Source organism: Aureobasidium pullulans, assembly GCF_000721785.1.
Source record: "Aureobasidium pullulans EXF-150 unplaced genomic scaffold scaffold_47, whole genome shotgun sequence".
NCBI lineage: Eukaryota > Fungi > Ascomycota > Dothideomycetes > Dothideales > Saccotheciaceae > Aureobasidium > Aureobasidium pullulans.
Window position 1 is genome coordinate 21,580 of NW_021941067.1, and position 19,353 is coordinate 40,932.

The window sequence follows — 19,353 nt, forward strand, 5'->3', positions numbered from 1 at the left end:
TAATGACTAGTCCATTTAATGTCCGATTTCTAATATAGATGCCTACTTAATAGGCTTCTACCTAGAACTCTACTAGTAGACCTAAATCCTTAAGAAGGGCTCTTATGTCATTCTTAATCTATTAGTTTTCCCTCTTAACTAGACCATTCTATGTTAAGGTGTATAGGATTGTTATCTAAGCTTTAATTCTATACTATTCTTTAAGTCTAGAGAAGTGTTTCACTAGTTCCTTTACATTATTAAGTCTAACACTCTTAAGAAGATGTCTAGACTATCTCTTAACTTAAGTCTTCTAGGTTACAAGCTTATTAGGGCATTCCTTTCTCTCTTTAATAGGAATCATCTAGGACATTCTTATATAGTTATCTTTAATAACCATTACCTAGGTGAAGCCTTCTCTAGAGGTAGGGAATAGTCTATATGTATTAATAGATACCCTTTCTAGGGGGTGTTCCTTTCTATTTAATACTTTACCTTTTAACTTACAGAATTTTGTTAGTGTATAAGTCTAACATATGTGCTTAACAACTTTGACTAGTATAGCTATAGTTATAACCTTATGTAGGTTTGCAATCTTTGTAGGTCTAAGGTAGGCAAATCTCTAGTAATATAGCATATAGTTATTAACATCTCTCTTATTAGTAGCATTAGCATTAGATTCACTTTTAACTTCTTCTTCTTAAATAGAAGGTAGAGCCTTAGGTGCAATTGTTGCAGGTACTACAACATCTATTTTAAGTAGATTATCTAGTTAGGACTAAGTTGCTATAAAAGCCTATAGATTTGATTTTATCTAAGCTAGCTTTAGTAAGATGGAATCTAGGATATAGATTCCTCCTCTCTCCTTTACATATAGAATAATGTTACTATCCTTATTAAGGTAGTACATGTTCTATAAATTAAAGCTACCTTTTAAACCGGCTTTACACAATTTTCTCCTAGAAAGCAAATTAACTCTAAGTTTAGGAACAAGCAAAACATCCTTTAATCTAAATCTCCCTCCTCTATAGTCTATTATATCTATAACTCCTCTCTTTGTTAAAAAGAGTTTCCCTCCACTAATAGCGATTGTTGTTCGTCTTATAGTTGTAGGAAATTTACTTAAGAGAGAGGAATTATTAGTTATATAAGAACTTGCGCTAGAGTTAGATATCTAGTAGTCTACTATTATAGTACTAACATTTTCCTTGCTTAGGTTTACGAATTTAACTTCTAGTTCTTCTTAATTACTTCTAGATAGGCTGTCTAAACTAGAGTTAGATGATTCTAATTTAGTCTATGTTATAAGATAAGCCTTAGTAAACTTGCTTCCCTACAACTATTTAATAGATTTCTTTAGGTATTTAATTTCCTTATTTAGTCTTGCAACTTTAGTTCCTTAAGAAGATATCTACTTACTTAACTTCTTATTATCTAGATGCTCTCTTCGAAGTTTTCTACTATAAGCCTTAACTATAGAGATGTAGTTATAGGACTTTATCTAGTAATTAGGTGCACCATATAGATGATAGCTTTATCTATCTCTCTATAAAGGACTCCTTGCTCTAGTAGGTATATCTCTCTTCTAGAAAGAAGATTTGTTCTAGAAAGAAGACTTATTGTTCTAGTAAGGCTTCTTTATATAGTGAGTAGCCTCTAGATTAATAGTTGCCTATGCCTCATTTAGAATAAGTAGGACTTCTTTAGGATCAACTTTTCCTCTAGCATTAATTCCTACTTTATATGCAGCATACTTAATAGGTAGTGCTGCAAGTAGTTGCTAAATTCTAGACTCAATTAAGTTAAGAGATTTCAACTTAGGTCTTTGTTTAACAACCTTCTTGCCTAGGGTATTGATTTGTTGCTAGGTAGCATTAATTGAAGTAGATGCATTAATCTTAAATGTAGAGAATTTAACTAGGTATTGTCTGCCTATAGATGCAAGTCTTGTCTTATACTTCTTCTAGAGTCTCTCCTAGATAGCTTTAGAAGTCTCTTCCTCTTTAACTAATTTAAGGTTAAATTCATTTAGAGATAATCTAATGTAGTATCTAGCCTTTGCATCCTTTTGTCTAAAGAGTGTAACGTTAGTTATTCTACTAATAGGTAGATCCTAAAGGGAAATGTTCTTTACCCTATCTATAATAGATGTAGGTGTAGGAGGTGTTATAGGGGGTGTAGATGTACCCTCTATAGTCTAGAAGACCCCTTTAGCTTTAAGCTAGTCTCTCATCTATATGAACCATTTATCTACATTGNTAGTTATCTACTAAATCCATCTTATAAAGATGTTATAGTTGTAGTTGCAATTAAGCTCTCTTTCTATTATCGTGTTGCAATTTCTAATGTGTTAGTTGCAAGTTAACTTATTATATGCTAAAGGTGTGTATTAGCGGAAGGGATAGATTTCTAAAAGTACTTAACTAAGGCGAAATTGCCTAAGTAGGTTTAGTTGTCTAAAGGGTAGAAATAGGTAACTATATGTCTCTGTTTCTATAGTTATGTAGGTTACTAAGTATCCTAGTTGCCTTAGTAATGTATGTGTGTAGCTGTGTATCCTTATTGCTATAGTAGTGATAGGTGACTAAGTTTCTCTATTGCCTTAGTAGTAATAGGTGACTATGTATCCTAGTTACTATAGTCTCTCTCCTCTTGTTTATCTCCTACTGTTCTTAGTAGAGCCTTAACAAGTTACATAGGTTCCGGGATTATGTAAAACCCGGGCTTATAACTAGTTAAAATAAGACGTGCAACGGGTGCATAAAATACTCTAGCTAGCGGTAGGAAGTAATCCTAGAGCCTATAGAATTAACTGAAGGTGGAGATGCGACCTTTGCTAACGAAAGCGAGCTAACAGTATATAGCTATGTAATTGATTAATTAAAGAGAAGAGGAGTAACTATGGGCGTAATCTATTAAGAACATCCTGCTCTACTAAGACGTTAGGATGCTAAGCTAACCTTGTCATCCCCTCACTTGTTGTAGCCTATTATAGACCTATCTATAACAGAACCTTACCGTATTGTAACAGAATTGCAACTCTTCTAAGTGTGCTAGGACTGCACTATTTTTAACTATAAGTGCGTTAACAACATAGAACTAAGTTCCCTATCGAGTAATTACTAATAGAGCGAAGGCGCGTAGTTTTAAGCCCTCTTCCGCGGCAATATTAACTAGTAAACTATGCAGTTTATTCGCTCCTCGAAATACCTTACTTACCGCTTAAGCGCGCGCTATACCGACCTTATAGAAGGGTATCGCCTTTAGAGTCCTCCGATCGACGAATGCGTCTTTAATTAGCAATTAAAGCCTATAAGCATTATAGAGGACGGCCTATATATAAGTAGTCTTAGCATGTCGCCTAAGCTCTTTATAGACTACCCTTTAGGTGCTATAGGTGTTAGTATAGAGGCTGCTCTAACGAGACAAGTCCTTACCGATCTAGGCCTTAATCTTCGAGATTAAGAGCTTATATAGGCCCTTATAGTCTTATTTAAGCGATCTAGTATTATAAGTGGTTAGGTGAAAGGCCTATCCTTCGCTAACATTAATAGATATGTTTATGATCCGGTCCTTATTTAAAGCATTAGACTCATCGCTAATAAAGTTAAGTCGACACCTAATACCTTAAGAATTAATAATCCTATCTACCTTCTTCTTTATATTAGCATATGCGTTATCTAAGAGCTCGCTAGATAGCTTCTCTTGCCCTAGCGGTGCATAGTCTAATTCCCTAAATAGGTCCTTCTATGCCTTATTACTAAACAAGTAGAATGGTATCCTAGATTAAAGCATTGCTAACGCGAATAGGCGGTTTAGTTTCGTACGTCTCGTCTTGTTATCTAGCTCCTTATTACTATCTAGCACTTCCTCGCGAGCAGCATTAATATAGACTGCTAGAATTACCTTAAGATCTAACCTCGCCTCGACATCGCCTTAGAAGCGCCTTTTAAGAAGATCATTAATATAGGCATAGAAGGCGGTGTAGACCTTAAGATGCGACCCCTTACGGTTAGTAGAGCTTCTAGAATAGCACTTATTAATGCAGTAACGATAGCGACTAGTCTCTTTGCCCTCTAAGTTAGTATAGGCATCGAACTATATGTTTTTAAAGTAAGTAACGCGAGGTATGGTGCATAAGCCAATTACTGACATTAAGAGCTAGAGCGACTATTTATTTAACCCTCAAAGAACTACCCTCTCTCTTGGCCTTATTAATACTTATAATAACTTAGTTAGCACGTCGGATCTATGGTCGAGCGAGCGTATATAGACGACATGGTGCTTAAGAGGCCTCTAAAACCAAGCAACTAAGGTGGGGTGACGAGGCCCTTGCGTAAATTTACGCATTTTGGAGGTTATTTACCGAGTAAGTTGACCGTGCTGATTTACCAGTTATTTACCGTAAGGACGACACCCCTATTCGACGCGTCTCTCTTGGCGTCATGGCGATTTTTGTGGGGTTGAGCATTGAGCCTCTGACGCTGTTTCGACAAAGCACCAAACGGCGGTTCGAAACAGGGCTGTCATCTGCTTCCATCTGTTCTAGCTGCAGGTGCCTGATGCATGGACCTTGGTCGAGGTACCGGGAATAGTTGCTGCTCACGAGTGCTGATCAGAGAGACGCGACGGAAGGCTCGATTGAGTTGTGGCATTACTGTTGGAAGCAGAGTTGAAGCAGGGAAAACACCCATGCTCAGCTGAGTTGGAGTCGCTCAGTAACCACTCCGTCATCTGATGACGCAAAAACCGGTTGCTTGTTGTGGTTTGCCTGTCTCGCAAAGCTCGTTACACCTTCAACTACTTTACGTGTCTGAACTGTCTCTCGACTTTCCTCCTCCACCTCAAACATCTCAATCCACCCACGTATTTCCATCACAACCAATTGACACGATAGAATGCTTTCCGAAGGCGCAACATTAACGGGCGAGACGGGCAAGAAGTACCTAGCAGTCAGCCCGTTAGGCCAAAGCAACGTCTGGACTGCCGTCGAGCAGAGCAATGATCCCAAGAAGCCCGTTCAGGTCGTCGTCATCAAAGAGCCCGGCGAGGTCGACACAGAGCCAGGATGGCCCAGCTTCCAGAACGAGATGATCATGCACGAAGTCTTCAAAGACTCGCCAGCCATCCGACAACAACTCGACAGAATCCCCCCTCTCAAGGCCGGAGATCCACCAATGATCGTCCTAGAGATCACCGAAACGACCCTTTGGGGTGCTCGTACCAAGAGACCCATGTCGCTAGCCGAGATCAAGACTGTGGCCAAGGACGTCCTTGTGGGCCTGCGCGATGTTCACGCTCAAGGCCTGGTGTACGCAGACCTCAAGCCTCAAAACATCATGGTCGACGGCTTCAACGCTGAGTCGGAAGGAAAGGACGATCATCTCAAGGCCAAGCTGGGTGATCTAGGTCTCGTTATGGAGCCCATGAACGGCAAAGTCCAACCCATCTCGTACCGTGCTCCCGAAGTCTACCTCAAAGGCGACATCACCTCACGAGTCGACGTATGGGGCTGGGCCCTCATCTACTGCCATCTTCTCGAAGCCCGTACTCGCTTCTCGAAGACCGGCCTCTACGACGACCTCGACACTAAGAGCGGAGGCATGAAAGAAAGAGAGGACGCTGTCAAGAGTGCTTTGACAAACGACTATAAGCTACAAAATGAACCTGTCTACGGAAGCGTACCGCTGCCCCAGAACGATCCAACCAAACACAAGGGCGATCAGTGGGAGCTCTTGCGACAAAGAGGATTGGAGGACGGTGAGGTCGACTTTCTCAGATGGGTCTTGAAGGCCGACCCCTATCAGCGGCCGTCCGTGAATCAAATCCTGGAGAGTGGATGGCTCGATAAGACAGCAGAAGAAGTAGCCGCTTCTGGCTTCACCCCTCCTGAGTTTGAGTTCCTCGAGTATGACCCCAAGCGTGCCACACCGGATGAGTTTGCAGCACAAGAAAAGCAAGAGGCATCCAACAACAAGCAGGACCAAGGTAATTACTTTGGTCTTGGTCAGACACAGCAGCAAACCAGACCCGCAATGACGGAGAAGCGCTATCACAGCGCGGAAGACGAGGTACCTGTCAAGAAGATGTACGTGCCTGACGCCAAATTGACGGCGCCGGCAGAGCAGCAGCAAGCAGGCCTTGCCTCTACTGCCATTCCTACCCAGCCTACTCAAACGAGCACGTCAGCCGTACAGCCAACCCAATTCCAGAGCGTCGAGAACAGCTCAACCTCAACCTCAGCCTTGCAGCCCACTCCGTTCAAGGACGTTAGCTCGTACTTCCAGGATACCGCAGCTCCGTCTCCCTTCAGTGGCAATGGTTCTATCCAGAGCAATGTGGCCGCTACTCCATTCAAGAGCATGGATGCCACAGAGACCACGGCCATCCCGAGCTCATACACAAACGTCGGATCAACCGGTAACAAAATGGAGCCCACTCCCTTCACCAACACCATTACCATCCAGGATGCCTCGGCTCCCGTTTCTTTCACCAACATCAACGAGAGCAGTGTTTCCTCAGCCCCGCAAAGACCTCCTTTGAACACGACCAACACCGGCACCTTCCTCTCATACCAATAGATTCGTTGAGAGAGAAGCGTCTTTTATCATTGCATCCGTATTTTATGTAATCATTAGCCTTTGTTTCAGGAAACAAGAACAAGTTCAATTCGCAAATGCATTTGGTTAATACAAGAAAGAAGAATTTACAAAATAAAAGAAGAACTAGTACTGTGAACCATTATCCCCGTCGTGACATCGTGACAACAATGAAGGCAATTCAATCCTCACAACTCGTCCGTCTTGATCACACCTTTGACGCCCTCGACGACGGAGTTGCTGGCGCTCTGGATGCGGTCCCCGACACCACTGCTCATATTCTGCACCTTCTCACTCACACCACCACTCATACTCTGCACGGTCCCACTGACACCACTACTCCCACTCTCAACAGCATTCTTGACACCCTCGACAACAGTCTCACCAACATTCTGCACACGCTGACCAGCCTCCCTACCAACCTCGACAGCACTCTCCGCCATCCCCACCGCCGCACCTTTAACCCTTTCGAATTCCCCCTTTGCCTGTTCACCCACACTTCCCAAATCTTCCGGGAACTTCTTCATCGCCTTCAACAGCATGTAATAAGCTGATATGATCAAGACGTGGATGCGCTCTTTCAACACCATACTCAACCCATGGCCGAGGAAACCTTTTACCACTTCGGCGTCTAGACCGCTGTAGAGGCCTTTGATGCCTTCGGTGTGGTAAATGTTTTTGAGGGAGCGGATGATGGCGAGTTGGGATAATTGTTGGAAGAAGACTAGCCGCAGCACTTTTTTGGATTTTGCGGTGATTTTGGAATCGGAAGATAGATCTGGTTTCTCCAGGTATGAGGGAGGTTGGCGTTGGGTTTCTTCTGCCATGGGTTTGGAAACTTGTGCTCTGCTCTTCGCCAAACTGAATGGATAAGTTACAGTAGATGCTGTAGCTTTGGACATTGCGGCGATGAGGAAGAGAGCTTTGGGACCTGGGTGTTCGCGTTGAGAGCGAGGGAGTAGTGTCTTCTTGAGTAGGTTTTGGAGGAGGAAGGTTAATGCTGGGTTTAGAGTCAAGATCAGACTTGCGCTGTAGCCTGCCCAGAAGCCCTTGAGACCGCGCTCGCTGCGAATTTGGAGGAAGATGTCTTTGATGCTGAGTTGAGAGGCCAGACCTGGTGGGAGTGTTGACGTCTTGTCTCTTGCTGCGATCAAAGCAGCTGTTTGTTTTCTGGTGACGATTTGTTGGATGGGTGTTGTGACGAATTTTGACAGAGCTCCGGCGGCAATGCCTACGCTTAGTTCGTTGAAGATGGGTAGGGACTTGGTGTTGAGCTTTTTCTGTTGGCGCTGGCGGAGAGCGGTATAGGCGAGGAAGAAGAGGAAACTGTCAATGACGCTCTTTGCCGTATCTGTCGCGCAGCCATTCCAGAAAGCTTGTAGACCCCCTTCATGTGTGTATATCTTTTGAGCAGCGTCGGCGAGACTGGTGTACTCGGCATCGTCGGCTTCTTTTGCTGCCGAGGGAGCTTCTCCAGGCGTCTTGAGTTGTTGCTGGACTTGGAGACGGGTGATGACGAGGTCGAGAGGATAGAGGATGAGATGCGACAAGGCAGTACCGGCAGAGCCTGCTAGGGCATGGCCCAGGGCAGGGAGACCTATGCCATCGGTGCTAGAGCCTTGACGCTCATTGTGCTCTTGAATCTTGTGGTAGAGCTCAAAGGCATCCTCGGAACCATAGTCAGCAGAGTAGTTTAAGCGGTCGATAGCATTGACGAGGGTTGTTACCAGCTGACTGTTGTAGACCGACATGGTGTGCAGGGATGTTTCTACAGTAGGAGTCAGCAGGGCACCTCAGATGCTGAGGAAAGAGACGACCAGGACGCACCTTTTATCGACTTCTTCTGTCGATTCCCTGCTCTGCGGGGCAATGATACTTGACTTGTGGTATACTGCGGAGGTCATGCAGAAAGAGGCGGCACCTTTGTTCCAGCCTTTTGATCCTTGGACATGCACCTCGCATGTCACCCCACATCCTTCCCCGGATTTCGTCATTGTCACTGTCTGGACCGAGGCATGTGAAAGTGTTTCCACCATGGGAGAAATCTCATTTTTGATTTGTAAAACTCATGTCTAAATTAGTGGGCAACAACAAAGAATGTGTTGGTGATCAGGCAAACTATCATGACCAAGAATCCGTAGATTGCCAGTGCCAGACTGAGTTTGCGCAAGATGCTTCCACTGTTCCATCCACCTGCTGCGGATTCCCCTTCACCGTCCGCCTCTTCATCATCGTCCTCCTTAAGCAATCGTTGGTGATGCGGCGAGTCTGGCGATGAAATCTTGTAGTAGAACAAGCCTGGCAGGATGAAACTGATCGATGTGCTTCCTGTGCTGCCAACGTAGGCAAGCACGACCGACAGGGACGAAACGGTCATGGCCACAATGTAACTCAGGATAATAATGACTGTTGTGATGACTGCGAAACGTCTATCGCTCATCTCACCACGGCCTCTTTGCGCGTTGCTTGCAGGATTCAGGAGAGTTGAGCGAGAGGGAGAGCCGTTAGCTGAAGCATAGTCTGGCTGCTTACGCCCGGCTGGGCGCCACTTGAGTACTGCGTCGACCGAAGCACGGCAAGGGTGTACTTGCAGAGGATACGAGAACATGACAAGCACAACAATTGCTGCTTTGCCGATTGTCGAGGCAACAGAAGGAATGTCTGAGACAATATTAGTATCGAATCATACCAGGAGATAAGCGGTGGAACTCACATTGAGCAACAATGTTGCCGGCGACATTGTCACCAAACGTCAAGTAGCCAGTGATTGCCACGAGAAGGTAAATACTACCGGCACTACCGATGCTGGCAAGGACGACTGAGCCCGTCTTGAAGGGGCTGTTGTCCTCGATCTCGTTGAGAATGGAGAACATCTGCTAGAATGAGAACACGACGGATAAATGGAAACAAGGATGCTGCTTACGTTCTGGTGGCAGGTATAGGCAAAGACAATGACAGGGAAACTGGCCAAGACGGGGACGATACCCTTGTCGGGCGAGAGACTGATGTCACCCTTGAGACCCATATCATCGCCTTTTGCGAAGTGGTAAACGACCAGGACGACGAGGTAGCCAATAGAAATGAGAGCAATAATACTGGTGTACTTGAGCGAGTCAAGTCTTCGGAGGAACGAGAGAGGAATAACGACGAGCCTGACTGCAAGTTAGGGAGATTCACAAGGAGACAACAATTGGACATATGCTCACATGAAAGCAGTAACCCAGAAGTGTCTGTCTAACAGGTATTCAGCAGCAGGGGTGTCTGTGAAACCGCGGACGACACCTGGCATAAGATCACCAATGATGATGAGATAACTGATGCCGACACCGAAACACTTGATAGCGATAGCAGCGTCGAAGATGACGGCAGCATTGGGGTATGTGATTTGACTCAGAGCGAAGAAACTGGCGTTTCCACGATCCAGGTATCTTGCGCATCGTGTCTGTAGGTAGAGACCGAAGCCGGAGGTAATGCCAGACCAGATGATAACGAAGATGCCGAGGAAGATGCCCATGTTGGACAGAGCGGAGGGCATGGCCAGCACACCGGCGCCAACAATGGTGTTGACGAGGTTGATGACACTGCTGAGCCAACTGGCCTGGCCGTGGTGTCCATTCTCCTTACGTCGTGGACGGCGCGACATGCTGGCGGTACTGTTGGGCCGGGATGAAGTATCGCTTTGCGCAGAGCGGATTGAGGCGTAACCAGACATTCTGTGTCCTCGTCCGAGTGGTGGGCTTGCGTACTGAGCCGGCGACTTTGACCTCAGCAGCGACAAAACATAGCGTGAGAGAGTTTGCGAAGGCAAGACATTCTTGTATCGGTCGCTATCGTTCGGCCAAGCCACGCCGTGCGGCACTCCGCTGCCGACGACCCTGATTGTGCCTGATCTGTGAAGCTCGCCATCTCCCGTCATTTTACTCGCAGAAAGCAGTCACAACATCATAACATCACACGACCATGTCATCTATCACTCAGGATGTGGCCTTCCAAACGCTAGACGCTCTCGAGCAGCGACTGCAACGCGTGCGTTTCCTGCTCTACGGTTCTGCTGCCGCTGCCGCTGCCGACAACGACGACCAAACGCCTACCGACACAACTATAACCCAAACTCAATCAATCGCTTCCCGACTACAAGCATTGCAATCCTCCTTCAACTCGGTCCTGTCCGACTCCAAGAGCGCTCAGGCCATTGTCGCCTTGCGTAATTCTCGCCTGTCGCACACCATGTCTCCGACTCGACTGACCACCTCACAGAATCACAACATCAACACGATGGCCCTGACATGACCTCGGACGCCCTAGCCGCCCTCGTTCTTTCTCACGCTCCGTCATACCAGGCCACAGCTGCCCGTCTAACTTCTCTCCAAGACACTCCTGTGCCGAACTCCTCTGCCTTGGCCGCCTTGGTTGAACTACATCCACGTCTCGAACGCGTCGCGACTAGACAAGACGATCAACAACTATCTATCGCTCAACTACGACACCAAAGCCTCGCACTACTGGGCAGGTGGTATCATCTAGGCATCATTGGAATGGACGACTGCTGGACCGAATGGGAAGCCCGACTCATGGATCAGGAGAAACTCGTCAGAAGAGCAGAGGCCGAGAAGAGACTGATCGACAACCCGAATTGAGTGCTATATCAAGGAGCTATCTACTCAAGATAACAGCTTCGTGCCCATGTCTTCATACTGCTGCATACCTCCTTCCAGCTTCTTCAGTTTCGTCTTGAAAAGACGATATACGACCCCGCTCTCCGGAAGAGAATCCTCGCTACTATCTGTATCCTCTTCGGATTCGTCTTCATCGCCTCTGCTCGTGCGCTTAGGTGATTCGCCCTCGATCACGCAACGCATGAAGAAGCGGTCATGCGTAATGAGCAGAATAGCTCCTTTGTAGTGTTGAAGCCTAAGGGCAAGCGCCTGTATCGTATCCGGATCTAGGTGCGTAGTAACCTCGTCCAGAATAAGTAGATGCGGCGGGTTCCACAACACTTTGGCCAAGGCCAAACGCACTTTCTGACCACCCGAGAGAAGACTTATTGGCACTTCTGATGTAATCTTGCCAACGAGCCCAAGGGAAGAAAGAAGACCACGAGCTTCTTGTTCTGAGACACTTCCTCCTGTAAACTCCACGAGGTGGGTCAGCGCAGTCAACCTGGGTTGCGTCGAAGCCATGTCTTGAAGCTCTTCAACTGCTTGCTGAGAGTACAGCCCAATCCTTGCTCGGGTATGTCGTTCGACTTTGCCTTTCTTTGGTACAGGACCACCTGGGCTCTCCCGTGGGCTCGCAGTCATCAGGGACACCAGAGTAGACTTTCCCGAGCCATTGAGTCCTACTATACCCACTCGATCTCCCAAGTGGATGTTGAGGTTGATGTCGTGTAGTATAGGCGTTTGCGTACTCTTGGTGCGATAGTCGAAACAAACACCCTCCAAAGAAATCAGAGCGCCAGGAAACCGTAGATCAGAAGGCAAGAGAGGAAAGGCCATGCGCACAGGAGGATCAAACTCCGGCACATCGATAGAACCACGGGAACTATCATGCCATCCAGGCCTATCGCGGTTCAATTTGAACCTGGTACCTTTGGCCGAGACTTCCATACCCATCCTCTCATTCAGCTTTTTCTTGCGCGAGGAAACTTGCTTCAACTTCTTATCATCGCCAGATCGTTTCGCCATCTTGAGGTTCTGATCGATGGTCGCTTGGATGTGTTTTTTCTGTTTTTCCTGTGCCGCTTGCATCTTGCTGAGGTATTTGTACGACCGCAATCTAGCAATCTCATAACCGGATACATTACCCTTGAATGTTTCCAGCATCTGGTTTCTCAGCACCAACAATTCGTCCGCCACACCATCTGCAAAGGCGCGATCGTGAGTTACCGTTATCACCGTAGTGCTTGGATCGAGATTCTGTATGTAGTTTTCCAACCAGATTATAGAGGGTAAATCTAGAAAATTTGTCGGTTCGTCTAGGAGGAGGAGGTCGGTTTGTTGGCATAGTGCTGATGCGAGATTGCAGCGGGTTTTCCAGCCGCCGGAGAGGTGGGAGAGGGGCTGAGTTATGCGGGAGGGGGAGAAGCCTATGCCGTGGAGGACTGCTTGGGCTTTTGCTTCTGCGCTGGAGGCGTCCATCTGGGAAGTTGTTAGTATGGGTGAGATGGGTGATAGAGGGGAATAGTGTACTGATGTTAGGGATGCTTGTATGTCTGCTAGCATGTCGATTGCCTTTTGTGTTTCTTCTTTGATTGTAGTGCTGTCTTCATCATCAAGACCGTTCGAGATGTGTATATGGTCAAGCCTGGACGAAGCAGTAGCCAGTTCCTCTTCTAGCGTTGTAAGCGCTTTTCGAGCTCCTAGTCCCATCACGCCACTCGTCTTTGACGCTTTAAGCTTAGCCTCTTCGACTTCACGTTCTAGTCGTTCGTGCGTCAATTCACGGTATGCTTTCAACATCGCAGTCGGATCGTCGATGTTGTCCATGGCTTCGGACAGCTTGCGTGCTTCGTACAGTCGTCTCTCACGTAGTTTATCGCTACGCAAGACATGTTCGAGGACAGTCTCGTCTGGTGAGGACGATGCAGTAGCATCTCTGTCCTTGTCTTCGTCCTCTTGTACTTGGCCTAAGAGCAAGACTCGGACAGGAGCGGAAATGCCAGGGACGAGTCCATCTGCTATAGCTCGTAGGAGTGCTGTTTTGGATGTCAGCATGAGAATCGTCAGAAATTATGTTTGTCTACCCACTTGATTTACCCACACCATTGCGGCCTATCAAGACGTAATGTCTGCCTGGCTGTAGCTGTAATTCAGCATGACTTAGGATTTCGTGGTTTCCAATTGTGATGCTGAGGTCTTTGACAGTGATCTAGGGATATTTTCGTCAGACTTTTAGTTTTTTGCATCTCCTCATGTTTCTTTACCTCTGTCGAAGCGGATTGTTGTTTTGTCTGAGCATGAAAACGACTTTGCTGGGCGGTCACATTGAGGACTGCTTTCTTAGCTGCGACCATGATTCTCGTGGATGAATTGTTTCCAGAGGCAAAAATATCCTTGATCTGACCTCTTCTTGTACTCTGGTAACACTGGGGAGTCCCCACATGTTTGGCGGTATCTTGTGTGGCCGTCCGCCCTGTGAGGCACTGCGGTGCTCAAACTCTATAGCGGTGACCAAAAAGGTGAACCTACCGAAGATCTTGTGCATTATAGATCGCAAGAAGACACATGACATGGGTAGTCACAATACCAAGTTTGATAAAAGAAAAGATATCCATTTGGCCTACCTGTTTGGTCTGTCTATCTGGACCACGCTACCATCTGCTGTTGTAAGACTTGCATGAACAACATCTCGACTCTACAAATCGATTCGATGGCTATGCCAAGCACCCTCATCCGAGCGATTGACGTCCCTTTGTCTCCGACAGTTCCGTTGGTGAGATACGTATTGAACGATGGGGAAAGCTAGGAGAAAAAAATATGCAGGGGAAGCCATAAGACAGAGCGTGCAATATTAGTTACCATTGCACTTGAACCTCAGGGCAGGAAATCGCAATGCAGGCGTGTCCTTGTCCAGCCAGAGAAACTGCTGCAAACATTGCAAAAAGCTATTGTTGGAAAGCACCACATCTTGGTAGCTAGGGCAGTGAACAATGGACTGCTTCCAGCCCTGTGACTTGAGTCGACTCTGTACCTTTGTGGACTGCGGAGAATTTCTCTTGTCCGTTGTGTCTCGGGTGGGTCTTCGCGGAGAAGGGGTCTATTTTTATAGAAAGACGTCGCTCGTATGGCAATCTTGAACTGGGCACTTCTGGATAGCGCGAGTCGCGATGGAGGTCATTAATACTGGCAGATTGGTCTCAATAGAGAGTACGGGAGGGCTGATGACAGCGCCTACCACCATGCCATTTTGGAAGATGGCTGTGATGCATGGCTTGGCGGGCGACGTGTTTCATCTGTTGTCGACTCCTTGAAACCACGTTAAGCCGGGTCTTCCATCGTTTCTGTCTTTCCTCTTTGTCGCATCGACTTTGGCTGTCCTTTCCACGACAACCACATCCAATTGCAACAGACGCAGACCGCCCTTCGTTTATCGTCTGCTCTTGTTGCTCTACTAACTTTGAACCCTTTTTCCTGTTGACTCTTGTCCTACCGTTGTCTCTCCTTTCCCCGCCCACCACCAGATACGCGCGCAAGCCGTTTCGTTCTCGCCCACAAACGTCCTTCTCTTGCGCTGCCACGTCCTTTTCAAGACTTTGATCTCCTTGACGAGTCGCTCCTTTCACGAGACAATTCACAAGCCTGTCACAGCTTGACACGTTGTTCGGAGTATTCATTCGCTGTCCCTTCCGTTGCCGCCGACACACGCCTGCTCTCTCGGTCCTAAACAAAGCGGCATTGTTCACTCTTCTCTCGGATCTTCATGCCATACAGCTCGCTCGGCTCGCCATCTTTGCAGAAAATGGAGGCCGGTCGCCGTGATGTCTACGGCGGGCGCAAACCGAGATTCAGCTGCGGTCAGATCATTGGCGACCCTTTCGCCCTTGCGACTTCTTCGATAGCAATTGTATGTCGACATTGGACCCTGGCAATTCTTTCATCGAACCCGGTTTACTAACATGGTACAGATCGCCTGGCTCATTGCCTTTGTAGCTTCAGTCATCTCCAAGATCCATGGTCAATATCCCAACTACTCGTGGTGGGCTCTTGTCTACATGTTCTTCTGCATCATTGGAGTGCTAGTGACGGTCGCTTCCGACTCTGTCTTCACATATCACGTTGCTGTAAGCAAAGGCTTCTTCTCCGCCTACTGCCAGTAACTCTTGCTCATCAATCACAGATCGTCGGATTTCTGGCTGCAGGCCTCGTCTTCACTACGTCCTCGGTTAACTCCTTGGTCTACTCTTCTGATGGCGCTCACGAAGCAGCTGCTGCCGGCTTCATCCTTCTGTCAATGGTCGCCGTACGTCTCGCGTGTTCATCTCTGAACCTGCAAGGATGTTACTGACACAGCTCTCCTAGATTGTCTGGATCTTCTACTATGGTTCCCAGCCCACCGCATCCAGCCGCAACGTTATCGATTCATTCGCACTCCACAGAGACAGTCGCGTGCCATCGCGCATCTCCCGCCAGCCTCAGCACAACAGCTACCGCCCCGAGACTTCAGTCTCGCAACAGCCACAAATGTACACCTCTGCCCAGCTCAGCGGATTCGAGACATCATCCCCCGTTACTGGTTTCCCTGGAGGAGCATTGGGAGCAATGGACAGCAACCGTGATAGCGGTGCTCGTTACGGACAAACAAACAACCTTGCGCCTCATTCTGCAGCAACGGACCGACCCAACTCTACCGCTGCAGCTCCCGCAGAATACCCCTACCGCGCAAAGGCTATTTACAGCTACGAGGCCAACCCCGACGATGCCAACGAAATCAGCTTCTCCAAGCACGAAGTTCTGGAGATCAGCGACGTCAGCGGAAGATGGTGGCAGGCCAAAAAAGAGAACGGCGACACTGGTATTGCACCCAGCAACTACCTTATCCTGCTGTAGAGCTTGTGTTCCTCCCTTTTACTCTGGTTTGGACACTTTTGCCAAAAGAGCGTCTGCCTCTGCTCTCCTTATGTTTTTCCTGCGCATGATACCAGTGGTTTAGGCCGCAGTCTCCTTTTTCTGATGTTTTGATGTTGAATCTGTGTATTTTCTGGATTGGCAGGCGTCTGGGAGGATTGTTTCCTTGTTTTGTTCTGTTCAATGTGCCGGCACAGGCGCCCGAGTCTTGTTCATCTCTTTCTTGCGACGACGGCCCAATTGAAGATATGCGAGTTGTGTTTTTTGGGAGGAACTGGGAATGTCCCAGTATGAAAAGATGATGGATGCGACATCAAATTCGATACTCTTTGTTTCAGTCTGTTTGTTCAATTAAGTTTGCGATGGAGGATAAGGTCGAGCGAAGGATGGATCAATAAACGGCTTTCACGGGAATGGTATGGTTCAATAGGTAGAATTCAGCCTCATCTGAATGACTCGTCTTATCCATTGGTGGCTGCTTTATGCCCTATCTCTGAACTTGACGGGATCACGTTTTGGCAGCACGCCGCGTAGCAGAGAAAAGCTTCTTCTTTAGTTGAGCTTAAAGGTTCCGCTGCACATGTTCGCCGCATGCTGGTTGAGTTCAGCTCAAGGTAAAAGACGGTTGGTCTTAGATCGGCCCTCCTCGGTGGTCGAGTGACTCGAGTCAAACATGTTCGACAGCTCATGGTAGGCGGAGAAGGCGTCGGCCATGGTCCCAAGATGGGCAGGTGCTTAGGCCAAAGCAGAAGAAACTAAGCAGCGCTCGGTGGTTCTTTCCTTCGCGCGACTCGGTGGTTGGCCGGACATGCCGTCAACGTCTCTTTGGCGACAGGCGGAGCGATCGGCGAGATTTGGTCAGATATGGGTCTGCTGCGTCTGCACGGGGAATCCTGCACTGGTGGGCTGGAGATCGAGTTCGAAGTGACTTCACCGAGCCCCGCGCAAAGACTTGGTTGAGAGTCTTGTTTCCCTTAGCCAGACTCAAGTGGCTCTTCTTTTTCTCTTCCCTTCAATTCCGATCTTATACCCACTATTGCTCGCCCACTCGAACGAAGCTCTGTAATGGCCGAGTGAAATAAACGACTTGTGCATCTCACGTCACTTGACCGCTTCCCGCAATAACACTATAGCTGCTCAAGCCTAGACCACCATTTCCTCGAACTCGAACTCGGACCCCTCGACCGCCTCGAAAACAAAGAGTTGGCATTGTTCAACTCGATCTACACACGACAAGGAATACAAGCCCATAGGCCATGGCGACTGCAGCAATGCATCACATCATGCCCAAGCTGCACATCGGCAGCAGCAGAGACAAGGACGGCCGCAAGGAAAGCCGATCAGAAGCCTCGGCCAACAATCGCGCCCGCGAAGAGGAAAAGAGCAGACTCCTTGCTTGGGAAGCACACAAGCAGCCGCTGGAATATGAGCAGATCCTGGTCGAGCCCAACTCGAAGCCTGTTGGTCACAGCTCGAAGGTCTTACGGCGCGAAGACTTTGACCTTGTCAAGACTCTCGGCACTGGTATGCGACCGCAGCCTGAACACGCGCAGTCAAAACGGAGCAGAATCGCTGACCAAGTGGGTCGTCACAGGCACATTTGCAAGAGTATGGCTTGCGAATCTCGTCACACAGAAGAAAGAAGATGCCGACAAAGTCTTCGCTCTCAAGATTTTGCGCAAGACCGATGTCATTCGTCTGAAGCAGGTCGAGCATGTCCGCAACGAACGCAACGTCCTAGCCTCTGTAGCAGGCCACCCCTTCATCACGACAATGGTGGCCAGCTTCCAAGACCAAGACACCCTATACATGCTGGTAAATCACTCTAGAGTCCAATAACCGCTACACACAGACTGACTTTCTGGTATAGTTGGAATATTGCCCTGGTGGTGAGGTTTTTAGCTATTTGCGCCGCGCCCGCCGTTTCAACGAATCCACGTCACAGTTCTACGCCGCCGAAATCGTCCTGATCCTCGAGTTCCTACACGACCACCAGGGTGTCGCATACCGCGATCTCAAGCCGGAGAACATACTTATCGATGCAGAAGGTCATCTTAAGCTCGTCGATTTTGGTTTCGCGAAGAAGGTCGAGAACAGTGCGTATACCCACCCCAATCCCGGCGCTCGCGTCATGTAACAGCCCGTCAAACGGCTTTTACCCTTGGTTTTTCCAGCCACGTCGTGCTGCAAGAACCGGTTTGGCTAACGATGGCTGCGAACAGGAGAGACATACACGTTGTGCGGTACGCCAGAATATCTTGCGCCAGAAGTCATCCGAAACACCGGTACGTCATTTTTCGACCTTTCAATGCTGGATCACTATACTGACGTTTTCTTAGGACATGGTCTAGCTGTCGATTGGTGGGCATTGGGCATCCTAATTTACGAGTTCCTGGTCGGCCAACCGCCGTTCTGGGACCAAAACCCTATGAAAATCTACGAACAGTATGTCAACACTAAGAATAAACAGTTGACCATTTCAGTGCTGATCGAGTCATAGAATTGTCGAAGGCAAACTCCGCTTCCCATCCGCCATGTCCGCAGACGCTCGCGACCTAATTTCACAGCTCTGCGCCGTCGACGTATCAAAACGCTTGGGCAACATCAAGGGTGGCGCTTCAGCCATCAAGGCACATCCTTGGTTCAAGGACATCGACTGGGACGCCATGTACCACCGCAAGATGCAAGGACCCATCGTACCACATCTACGCGGACCTGCCGACACGCGAAACTTCGATGAATACGACCCAGAACCCCTACACAAAGATCAATACACGAAAGACATGAAGGAGAAGTACGAGAGCGCATTCAAGGATTTCTAAGAGAGTCTTTGACATTTCGAGGTGGAGAAAGGGTTGAAGCCTGTTATTGCGATTCTCATTGGCTCCTCTTTCCATTCTTCCTTTTTCACGACTCTGCGTTTGCTCTGCGCTTGTTTTTTCCTTCTACTTATTGGATAATTACTATTCTTTTTTCTGCTTGCTCCAGAGCGAAGGGACAGCGAAGATATGTATTCATGACTATTTTACCATTTACATCTCATACACTTCGAAAGGGGAACGACCAGAGGAGCCATGCTGGTTGGATATTTGGTTGACCGAGCTCTTCGAGTGCAGTTGGTATTGTTTATCAAGGTCAGAACGCTAGAACCACGACTGTAAAAGCAGATCGGTGCGGATTAATTCCGCGGTCTCTCCCTACAAGGACCACCC

General features: G+C 47.7%; 7 protein-coding genes across 7 annotated transcripts; 4 read left to right on the top strand and 3 right to left on the bottom strand.

Moving 5' to 3' along the window:
• The first annotated feature begins 4,481 nt into the window (after positions 1 to 4,481).
• Positions 4,482 to 6,813, top strand: M438DRAFT_350347 (kinase-like protein). The gene has a single exon (XM_029906607.1). It carries the CDS (start codon positions 4,878 to 4,880, stop codon positions 6,558 to 6,560), a length of 1,683 nt encoding a protein of 560 aa, XP_029754723.1. The 5' UTR covers positions 4,482 to 4,877; the 3' UTR covers positions 6,561 to 6,813.
• Positions 6,663 to 8,516, bottom strand: M438DRAFT_350348 (mitochondrial carrier). Its single transcript, XM_029906608.1, has 3 exons — positions 8,406 to 8,516; positions 8,306 to 8,346; positions 6,663 to 8,245 (listed from the first exon to the last, which is right to left on the bottom strand). Exons 2-3 carry the CDS (start codon positions 8,327 to 8,329, stop codon positions 6,767 to 6,769), a joined length of 1,503 nt encoding a protein of 500 aa, XP_029754724.1. The 5' UTR covers positions 8,330 to 8,346; positions 8,406 to 8,516; the 3' UTR covers positions 6,663 to 6,766.
• Positions 8,517 to 8,601: 85 nt separating this feature from the next.
• Positions 8,602 to 10,467, bottom strand: M438DRAFT_307762 (uncharacterized protein). The gene is made up of 4 exons (XM_029902314.1): positions 9,785 to 10,467; positions 9,502 to 9,730; positions 9,292 to 9,451; positions 8,602 to 9,239 (listed from the first exon to the last, which is right to left on the bottom strand). The coding sequence occupies exons 1-4, from the start codon at positions 10,288 to 10,290 to the stop codon at positions 8,656 to 8,658; spliced, it is 1,479 nt and encodes a 492-aa protein (XP_029754725.1). The 5' UTR covers positions 10,291 to 10,467; the 3' UTR covers positions 8,602 to 8,655.
• A 71-nt stretch (positions 10,468 to 10,538) lies between these two features.
• Positions 10,539 to 11,215, top strand: M438DRAFT_285501 (uncharacterized protein; the record flags this gene model as incomplete). Its single annotated transcript, XM_029901531.1, has 2 exons — positions 10,539 to 10,782; positions 10,836 to 11,215. 2 exons carry the CDS (start codon positions 10,539 to 10,541, stop codon positions 11,213 to 11,215), a joined length of 624 nt encoding a protein of 207 aa, XP_029754726.1.
• A 24-nt stretch (positions 11,216 to 11,239) lies between these two features.
• On the bottom strand, positions 11,240 to 13,590 carry M438DRAFT_329689 (ABC transporter domain-containing protein; the record flags this gene model as incomplete). Its single annotated transcript, XM_029903260.1, has 4 exons — positions 11,240 to 12,715; positions 12,767 to 13,272; positions 13,325 to 13,445; positions 13,501 to 13,590. 4 exons carry the CDS (start codon positions 13,588 to 13,590, stop codon positions 11,240 to 11,242), a joined length of 2,193 nt encoding a protein of 730 aa, XP_029754727.1.
• Positions 13,591 to 14,996: 1,406 nt separating this feature from the next.
• M438DRAFT_378818 (high osmolarity signaling protein sho1) lies at positions 14,997 to 16,123 on the top strand (the record flags this gene model as incomplete). The annotated part of the gene is made up of 4 exons (XM_029908852.1): positions 14,997 to 15,140; positions 15,202 to 15,357; positions 15,414 to 15,536; positions 15,596 to 16,123. 4 exons carry the CDS (start codon positions 14,997 to 14,999, stop codon positions 16,121 to 16,123), a joined length of 951 nt encoding a protein of 316 aa, XP_029754728.1.
• Positions 16,124 to 16,946: 823 nt separating this feature from the next.
• Positions 16,947 to 19,305, top strand: M438DRAFT_350351 (Pkinase-domain-containing protein). The gene is made up of 6 exons (XM_029906609.1): positions 16,947 to 17,665; positions 17,736 to 17,956; positions 18,012 to 18,237; positions 18,364 to 18,426; positions 18,481 to 18,586; positions 18,642 to 19,305. The coding sequence occupies exons 1-6, from the start codon at positions 17,398 to 17,400 to the stop codon at positions 18,961 to 18,963; spliced, it is 1,206 nt and encodes a 401-aa protein (XP_029754729.1). The 5' UTR covers positions 16,947 to 17,397; the 3' UTR covers positions 18,964 to 19,305.
• Positions 19,306 to 19,353: the final 48 nt, after the last annotated feature.

Excerpts from the sequence above, each read along its gene's own strand:
- M438DRAFT_350348 (XM_029906608.1), bottom strand. The coding sequence starts at position 8,329 with ATGTCGGTCTACAACAGTCAGCTG. Across the intron at positions 8,246-8,305 it reads CGGTCTACAACAGTCAGCTG|GATGCCTTTGAGCTCTACCA; the intron begins GTAACAACCCTC and ends TATGGTTCCGAG.
- M438DRAFT_350347 (XM_029906607.1), top strand. The coding sequence starts at position 4,878 with ATGCTTTCCGAAGGCGCAACATTAACGGGCGAGACGGGCAAGAAGTAC.
- M438DRAFT_350351 (XM_029906609.1), top strand. The coding sequence starts at position 17,398 with ATGGCGACTGCAGCAATGCATCACATCATGCCCAAGCTGCACATCGGC. Across the intron at positions 17,666-17,735 it reads TGTCAAGACTCTCGGCACTG|GCACATTTGCAAGAGTATGG; the intron begins GTATGCGACCGC and ends GGGTCGTCACAG. Across the intron at positions 18,587-18,641 it reads CCTATGAAAATCTACGAACA|AATTGTCGAAGGCAAACTCC; the intron begins GTATGTCAACAC and ends ATCGAGTCATAG.
- M438DRAFT_307762 (XM_029902314.1), bottom strand. The coding sequence starts at position 10,290 with ATGTCTGGTTACGCCTCAATCCGCTCTGCGCAAAGCGATACTTCATCC. Across the intron at positions 9,452-9,501 it reads CCTATACCTGCCACCAGAAC|ATGTTCTCCATTCTCAACGA; the intron begins GTAAGCAGCATC and ends TCATTCTAGCAG. Across the intron at positions 9,240-9,291 it reads CGGCAACATTGTTGCTCAAT|ACATTCCTTCTGTTGCCTCG; the intron begins GTGAGTTCCACC and ends ATATTGTCTCAG.